General features: G+C 37.0%; 1 protein-coding gene across 1 annotated transcript; it reads right to left on the bottom strand.

Annotated features, from left to right (window-relative positions):
- Window positions 1-4,261: 4,261 nt before the first annotated feature.
- Window positions 4,262-7,253, bottom strand: LOC106418965 (LOB domain-containing protein 30-like). Its single transcript, XM_013859703.3, has 2 exons — window positions 6,818-7,253; window positions 4,262-4,805 (listed from the first exon to the last, which is right to left on the bottom strand). The coding sequence occupies exons 1-2, from the start codon at window positions 7,118-7,120 to the stop codon at window positions 4,434-4,436; spliced, it is 675 nt and encodes a 224-aa protein (XP_013715157.1). The 5' UTR covers window positions 7,121-7,253; the 3' UTR covers window positions 4,262-4,433.
- Between the last annotated feature and the right edge of the window lie 1,744 nt (window positions 7,254-8,997).

Raw genomic sequence — 8,997 nt, 5'->3', positions numbered from 1 at the left:
CAGTTGATTCTTGATCTTTGCTTGAAGTAACATTCCTCTATGGTCCTTAAAAATTGCCACTTTTGCAGCAGGTCCTTCTCCATTTCAAACAGTAAGGTGGATGGCGCCTGAAGAGCTTGTACATGCACATCTTGTAGCAAACGGTTAGCCTCACACACTCTCTGTTGGATTTGTGAAAAGTTCTCTCTATTTAAACTTTTTAACTCCCTTTTGATTTGTTTCTGCTTCCAGCATAGGTCCGTGAGATTGGTCACTAGGCTTCCGGCCTCAGTCCACGCTCGAAGTACCACAAGGTGAAAGTCGGGATGTTTAGTGAGGTAGTTGTAGAATTTAAAAGGCTTGGTACCAGAGGAGGGTGTTTTAAAAGCTAAGTCGACAAGACATGGGCAGTGGTCTGAGAACATGGGTGGGAGAAATTGGACAGAACAATTAGGAAAAAAGGTTCAGGGTAGGGCTTGAGATGAGGAAGCGATCAAGTTTTTTTGCTATGGGGCTTTCAGGCTGATGATTGCTCCAAGTAAAAAGAGGTCCTTGGTATCTCAGGTCAAAGACCTCAAGTTGAGTGAAGCAATCTCTTAGTTCAATCATGTGGTGAGTGTGGAAATCCACAGCAGGAGCCGAGTGTTCTGCTGGATGGATGATCTGATTGAAGTCACCACCAATCATCCAAGGAGAAGCATGAAAGTCTAGCGTCTGATGCAGATTCAGTAGCTCCACCCATAAGTCAGAACGCTCACTTCTTGTGTTGCACGCATATATAGCAGTGTAGATGAAAGGCAAGGAGCCTGGTATCTTCACTTCACATGTTAAAGATTGTCTTAATTGGTGCAACACACTGACACCCACTGTGGGTTTCCAGATTAAAACGATACGGCCATCCTCATCTGAAGCGTGGTTGGAGGTAAAGTTCCATTCATTACATAGCTTTCCCATTAAGTAGCTGAGGTTATGATCTTTGATATGAGTTTCCAGAATAGAACCAAAAATAGGCTGATGGCTACAGAGCCAATCACAAAAGGGCTGATGCTTATTCGGATCATTTAGACCACGGACATTCCAAAAAAATACCTTACTATACATAGTTAAAGATTTTGAGGCTCTTCAGAATGAAGAGCACTCTCAGTAGCCAAGTGATCAAAAGGGTTGGATATGGGTATGGAGGGGGGTCGGGTGAAGTATTTTTTATGGGGAAATTTTCTTTGGTAGGAAGAGTGTTTGAGGTTAGAGGTGGAAGGGAAGAAAAATAGGCAAGTTGGCTCATGAATGAAGGAAAAGAGTGAAGGCTAGAAATGGATTTTGATCTTTGTAACAATTGTTTTTCTGTGGTTGCAGGAGGGCTGATAGGGAATAAAAAACCATCAGGAGAGGTGAAGGTTAAGGGAGGAGAGCTATCAGAGATCAAAGGGGAAGAGGGTAGAGGAGGAGGGTTTCTTGAAGGGGAAGGATCGAGGTGATGGAGGGGAGGGGCTGCAGTGACAGGAGCAACAGGGGGAGGAGGCGGACATGGTAGGGGAGGAGCAGAGGAGGAGGGTGAAGGTAGGGGCGCAGAAGATAAAGTTCCAGCAGGGACCACTGGAGTAGCAACAGGAACATAAACTTTGTCTTTGGAGACAGCTTTGGGAGCAGCCTTTTTTAGTACTTTTGAGCTTGGAAAGGCGGCTCCTAGCGGCAGAGCAGGCAAGAGGAGACAATTACGAGAGATATGTCCTAACTCATTACAGTGAGCACAAGTAAGAGGAACCCAAGGGTAGTCCACTTGTACTTCCACCACCTCACCGCTCTGCCTTACGAACTCAACAACACGAGGCAGAGGTTCAGATAGTTTCACCTCTACTTTCACGTGAGAGAGCTCCAAGCTGACCAGATTTAAGGTGAATTCATCTATCTCATTTGGTTCTCCTATTAATCCTGCTACTAAACTCAGGCCAGCCTGATAACGAAGGTCCAATGGAACGCCCGTCAAGTGAGCCCAAATTTGGATGGCTTCCCTTGGCGATGAGTTATTTGAGCTAGAGTTCCATTGAGAAGCATGAAACATAGAGTCTCCGACATACCAGACATTCTTTTCCAAGATCTTTTGTCGAAGGTAGTCACTGGGAATGCGAACCAACATGGATCGAGATAAGGGGTTGTTGTGAATTTCAACCCTTTTACCTTTTCCCCACATATGGTTCAGAACACTCTGAATCTGTTTGAACGGCGGAGATCTACCATTAAAATGGCAGATAATGAAATCTCTATGCATTTCTGCTCCTTTCGCGAAAACACTGTCAGGTATTAATACTCGAGGCCTTCCTGAGTCTGAGAGCGAGACTGGAGCTAGTCTTGAGAGAGATTTATCTTGGGTTTGTCTCAATCGTTCTACTAGAGAAGGTTTTTGATGGATATGGTTATTTGTGAGGGAGTGGATTGCATTTGAGGCAGCTTTGTTGGTGGCGTGGTTAGGGTTAGGCAAATGGGGATTAAGGTCAGGAACAAGGGGTACAATAGGGGCTGGGAGGAGGAGAGGAACCGAGCTAGAAGCTGTATTGGTTAAGGAGGGTGAGGAAGCTTTGGGTGGGAGTATGGTAAAGTTTTCAGGAACTGTAGCAGCTACAGTAATTTCAGATCTAGATTCAGCAGCAGTGATTCTAGAATCAGTGGAGGGAGCCACAGATACAAGTGCCTGGGCAGTAAGAGAATCTGTAGGAGAGGATGATTCAGAGCCAGAAGTCTTTCCTACAGACTCGAGATAGGCAGTTCGTAGGGAAGAACGAGAAGGTTTGGAGGAGGATAAGGGAGGAAATAGAGGAGTAGGGAAGGGGCTGAGCGGGTCAGGGGGGTCTGGGGGAAGGGGAGGGGTGGAGGAGCGACTGTCACCAGTGGTGGTAAGCGGCGGACTGAGGACGGAAGCACTACCAGAAGGGAACCAGGGGTTCGCCATTGGGAACCGAGCTAGAGAGCATTTTTTTTTTCCTTTTTGGATTAACGCTGTTGTTATTCTATTTATTTTTTGTGGGGGCGGGGGAGTTATATAAACGATAATTTATCGGACATTTTTGTTTGTGTAGACTGATTAATAAAAACGGCATTTGCAATATCAGACACCATCCTTAAAAAATGGTAAATATCTCATTTTTTGTATTGCTTTTAACACATCTCTGGGAAAGAAACCATATACATATAGCCAGACATCTATCTGCCGAATCCCTCCCATCACTACGGTAGTCTGGCGAGAGAAGCGTTCCTCGTAAGTGAATTAATAGTACCGATTGATTGCTTGGGAATAGAGAAAAAGGATTGCAAGAAAATTGGAGCAAAGCTAAGAGTGAGATGATGATGTTTCTTTTCAGCCAAGCTTTGTAAGGTGTATTAAGTATTGTGTGAAGGATATGTATGGTCCCTTGATTTATGGTGACATAGCAAAGAGCAGGTCGTGATTTGGAGGATAAAGACTATAACTAGCCAACCGAGGACGACGGTGAGAAGTAGATATTGGGGGCATTATGTTGAATCTGAGTTTCGTTGGACTCAGTAAAGAGGGCAACAAAACTCGTCTGACCTAGCCAGGAAAGTACAAGTCGGCCAAAAAAAGTAAAAGAGTAAAACTCTAATTTCTAGCTGGCAGACTCTATGTTTGTTCAAGTCTGAGATCTCCCCTTGGTTGCTCTCGTCATCTTTTTATAGATGAACATTCTCTTCTATTTTCCCTAGATCAGTTAGACCTAACGGACTGAGATATGCTTTACGAGCCAAGCAACTCGGCTGTTAACCAAAGTTCATGCACCAAGCTCCTATTGCCGAGAAAGTCAAACCACACAGCCAAGTGCGAGTGTCTAGCTGGTCGAAGCCGAATAACGTTGACCCGAGCCGACTAAGTGAGCTGAATTTCATATTTGATGGGTGCTGTGGAGGGATTTAATCCATCTCATACACACTAGATTCTCCAAACTTTGTATGGTTTTATAAGATCTCTTTCGGTTCTGACTAAAATGATCAGAAACTGGTGATATATTAAAATATCTAATCGGGAAAAATGTATGTGTCTTGGTTAAGAGTACAAAAACTGTAAGGGTTTGGGTTGGTTCGTTTAAAACAAAGTCCCAAGTCTTCCACCGTAGCCTCCAAGAGCTGCATCAATTCAATGCTCAGATAAAAATCCAACAGATTTGTATAGGAAGTAGTCTTCTGTGGACTCAGTTGAATCATATCCTCCTGGTTGATATAGGCATATTCTCTTCTATTTTTGCTCTCTGGTTTCTTCTTTATTTAGAGCCCAACATTTAATTTCAATTGAGTATCACATATATCATAGCCAAAAATTAAAATGCGAATTCTTCGACCAAGTATTATAAATACATATAACAAAGAGGAGCATATGGCTAATTATAGATCTCATAAGGTCCAAAACTGAACCAACATATATATATATATATATATATATAATATAAGCATCATTCTCTTTTTATCACTGTTGGGGCAGAACCACCGGTCTCCGGCGGCGGCTGATGAGCTGACATCTGCCCACCGTGAAGAAACTCACGTGCAATAGCTTGGAACTCGCCGCCTCCTCCGATACTGGACGATTGCGAGACACCGAAGAGATGATCCGACGGTCGAGGTTGTTGCTGCATGGGCCACGTGGATGACATCGGCTCAAAGATTGGGGAGAGGTCGTACATCGACGGTGTTATTGTGGGCAGGTCTGATATGGAAAGAGGCGGCAGAGATCCAGAAGACGTCACCGTGGCCGGCGGTGGCTGTGGCAGCTCTAGAGTTGCTAAATGTGCTTGTACATATGAAAGCTCATTTTGCAAACTCACCACCTGTTTTTTTTAAGACAAAATCCATGCAAATGCTTAAAAATTAATACCAAGAAAATATTAAAGAGATGTAATAATCTAAATACTGATACTTTCAGCAATAAATGATTACATGAGTTTCCCAATTCTCGAGCAAATGTTGATTCACTTATGCCCAAAACACACGACATGACTAATTGCTTGCTTGTAACATTTAAAATACCCTTCACTAATATCAGTTTATTGGATGCAATTGCACAAATATTCGAGTATGTAACAAGCATACTTTATTTGATCAAAGCAATTGATATATTTATATATTGAAAAGACGCTTAGAAATAAGCGTACAACTACGTGTTTTTGCGAACAGAGAAAGACATCTCTTCTCAATCAGTGGCTTGGATTAACTTAGAAAACATCTTTGTAAACATTTATTTATAAAAAGTAATACAACGTATGCTCAATGTGCTAATTAAATTAAATTCAGAGAGAGAGAGGCCTTCAACTGTTCTGTAACGCATTAGATCATGTCATACAAGTAAGTATGCATACACTTTATTACTAAACTAGTTGATGGCGGACTAATATATCCCAATCAATTGTAACTTTAACATACTTTTTTATTTTAATCTAAATTAATTTATTAGTTTCAAGTATTAAATTTAATATCTAATCTATATAATGTAATTTTTTTTATTACAACACAACTTAATAATGGCTTGGTAATTAACTTGCAAAATCTTTTATCTATTTTATTATCAAACCACAAATGTAAAAAGCATTATCATCGTAACAACATAATAAAGTTTTATGAACACTTTAAAATAACATAAGAGATATATCTACAAAATAAACTATAATTACAAATAAAGCGTATGAAAGCAAACTCCTCTTCATCAAATAATATTATAGATGATTGAACATTTTTCCTTTTTCGATGATTCCTACTAACATTAGTTTAATTACATTTTATCGGAATTTCTGTTTCATCCGAGTTTACAGTAGCACTTATTAAAAAAATATACAATAACTAAAAAATCTTTTTATTCAACTAAAACCTAATAAACTAAAAGTAATAAATTATATATGTTTAGTAAAAGCTAGATTTTTTTAATTATAACGATAAGATATTATATTCTTTGGAGTCATAGTTTTTGATTGGTAATCTGATATTAACGAAACTCATAACACTACTCTTCCGTGACATAAACTAAAAATATGTCAAATAAGCATAATTAATAAAAACATGACCAATGAAAACACAAGACGATTAATTATGCTTATTTGACATATTTTTATTTTATGTCACAGAAGAGTAGTGTTATGAGATTAGTTAACATCAAGTTAACAATCAAAAGCTATCAATCCAAACAATATAATATCTTGTCGTTATAATTAAAAATCCAGCTTTTACGAGACATATATAATTTATTATTTCTAGTTTAAAAGGTTTTAGTTAAATAGAAGTATTTTTAATTATTGTATATTTTATTAACAGATATCACTATAAACTCGGATGAAGAGGAAATTTAAATAAAATGAAATTAAACTAATGTTCGTAGGAATCATCGAAAAAGGAAAAATGTTCAATCATCTATAATATTATTTGATGAAGATTATGATTAAGGCTAGGAATGCAATTATAAATTAATTATTTTATTTTTCTCAGTAGATTATCATGCTGATAATCGTAAGTCCTTATTACTAAAACAAAAAAAAAGGACCACGAATGAGAACAAATCGCAGCTAAAACACAAGACGATTTTTTTCGTCAATGCTTAAGAGAGAGTACTTTGCATGAGCTTGGGTAAATGGGTAGAAACGAAAGCAAAGGAAGAGAGAAATATCAACAATTTTCTTTTGTTATAAAAAAAAGAAAAGGAAACTGGTAAGATAACTGATGAATGTCACGACCTACAGACAGTATATTGACTTAAAATTCTTGCGATTTCCCATCATACTATATGATAGTAATAAGTTATAGTATTAATAGAATAATTGTTTATTTAATAGTATTAATGGAAAAATTAAATTACCTGTTGCTGAAGAGAGACGATGTGGGAGACGCAGCCGTAGATAGGGTCTCGGAGACGAGACTGAGCCTCGAAACAGATTGAAACGACAGCGTCTGCCCGTTTATGCTCGGGAATATGGTGGAGGAGTTTTGAAACGTTGCTCGCTCCGAACACCTTATGAACCGCCGCAAAGTGCGCCGCTCCTTGATCGGAGTCGAAATAGGGTGCGAATATGCAGCCGGGAACGCACTTCCGTCTCAAGAACTTACAGGCGCCACACGGTCCACCTCCACCGCTGCTGCTAGGGCTTCCGCTACTGCTCATCTTCTGATTAGGGTTTTGAGAGATATATATGGAGCTAATTCAACCAGGTTAGGTTGATTAGCAGGAAAAATTGGGAACGTTTGGGAGAGAAAGAGAGGAGTCGGACGTAAACAAAACTAGGGCTTGGTTGGTGCTTATTGGAAACTTTTTATTTCCCCCAATAATACATTAATTAATTGTAGTATCTAATAGTATTTAATAAATAAATAAGCATAATAAATTAATTTTTTTTTAACACTGTATATATTATGCTATTACAAACTCGGAGAAATATTACAGACGGTTTTACCGCCGACAATTCTACCTGCTTTATGAAGATTCACGTCTGACTGCATCATCTAAGCCGTCCTATCGGATCCACCTTTGACGGTACTTCTTGCATCATGCTGCAAATCTCTTGTAAGTTGTTTCTTCATTAATTCGCATAATTCTGCTTTTTTTTCAGGAATCGAAACCCAGACCTGCTGGTGTAAAAGCATTAATGAACCCTTGGTCAAACCACTGGACAATGGGGTTTCCAAAATAAATTAACTTTTAGCAACCCGAATTGAGGTGATGTCAAAATGACAAACTTAGATAAAATAATAAGATAATAACTTTTTAAAAAAAAATTTATGTAAATATATGGTCCCAATGTAAACATAAATTAATATAAACTTTTTATAAATATAAAAATATATTGTATAGTTTGTATATGTAAAATTTAATTAATATATATACAGTAAAATCAAATATTTTTCTTATTTTCACATGCAAATATAGAAGAGAATTTTTTTGTAAATTAATAAATAATTAAAGATCCAACACTACTAATTTATAGAATTTTACTGTACTACTAGCAGTTAAGAAAACAAATGCTGTCAAAAGTATAAATCATTTATACTTTTCTTTTAAAATATCATTTAATTAGTTGTACTATTACCAAAAAACTTAGACGGTTAAGACAAGATGGAAAAAAAAATTTCTTTAAAGCCACGCGATCAATCGTACTTGTCTCGTATTAAGCTCTTTGCGTGAAGCAAAACATTCCATATCTCTTAACTTCTTCATTGTCATTCCCTTCCTTTTTTTTCTACTTCTGGTTTAAATTTATTTTTGTTACAATTAGTCCACACAGATGCATCTTTACTTATATAAAAATGTATAGATGCAGGCTCAATCTAATAAAACTAGACTTTAGATTTACAAAGTAACAGTTATTTAAAAATGACCTTACAACTAATCATAAATTTTTAATAGTTTTTTGGTGATTTTAATTTGATATTTTGTCAAAAAAAAATAAACTATCTAAAACGGTCTAATTAACTAGACTCAGCGATATTTTTTTTCAAAAATCAAAATGTAACGGTTCGGTCGAACGTTATATAAGTTTTATTTTATAAAATAGATATCGCGCAACGTGTTTAAAAAGTTTAAACAGATTTTGTTTCCGTTCGGATCCTCTTTAAAGCAATACAGTTTTTTAAAAAAAAAATTAATTACTTAATTTATTGTTTATATAATTCAAACATGCACATTATTCAATTTGAATCCAATATATAGAGGACAAACTAGCCAATGTAATACAAAGTCAAACTATCTATTTGGTTGTGAATCCTACAGTAATGTACTAAACTTGTGTAAATTATTATAGATATAGAGGGGAATATATATTTTGCCAAAACTTAATTTTATGTACATATATACAGTCGGGAGTGAAGAAGATATGCTCAACATTATAAGTACAATGAGTGAACGGAATAAAATTGATATGCGATAATATGGTTTCTCAATATTTCATCAGGTTACTGTAAAAAAAATCGATTAGGATATAACAAAAATAGGGAAATCCAATTACACTGAATTTCATATTCATGTGCTTTTAGAACTTGTAAAAT

Source organism: Brassica napus, chromosome A2 (assembly GCF_020379485.1).
Source record: "Brassica napus cultivar Da-Ae chromosome A2, Da-Ae, whole genome shotgun sequence".
NCBI classification, from domain to species: Eukaryota; Viridiplantae; Streptophyta; class Magnoliopsida; order Brassicales; family Brassicaceae; genus Brassica; species Brassica napus.
The sequence above is the reverse complement of the archived record's forward strand: the minus strand, read 5'-3'. Positions and strand labels throughout refer to the sequence as shown.

Coding starts and splice junctions, on each gene's coding strand:
- LOC106418965 (XM_013859703.3), bottom strand. CDS start 7,120: ATGAGCAGTAGCGGAAGCCCTAGCAGCAGCGGTGGAGGTGGACCGTGT. Junction 4,806..6,817: donor TCGTCTCTCTTCAGCAACAG/GTAATTTAATTT, acceptor TAAAAAAAACAG/GTGGTGAGTTTGCAAAATGA.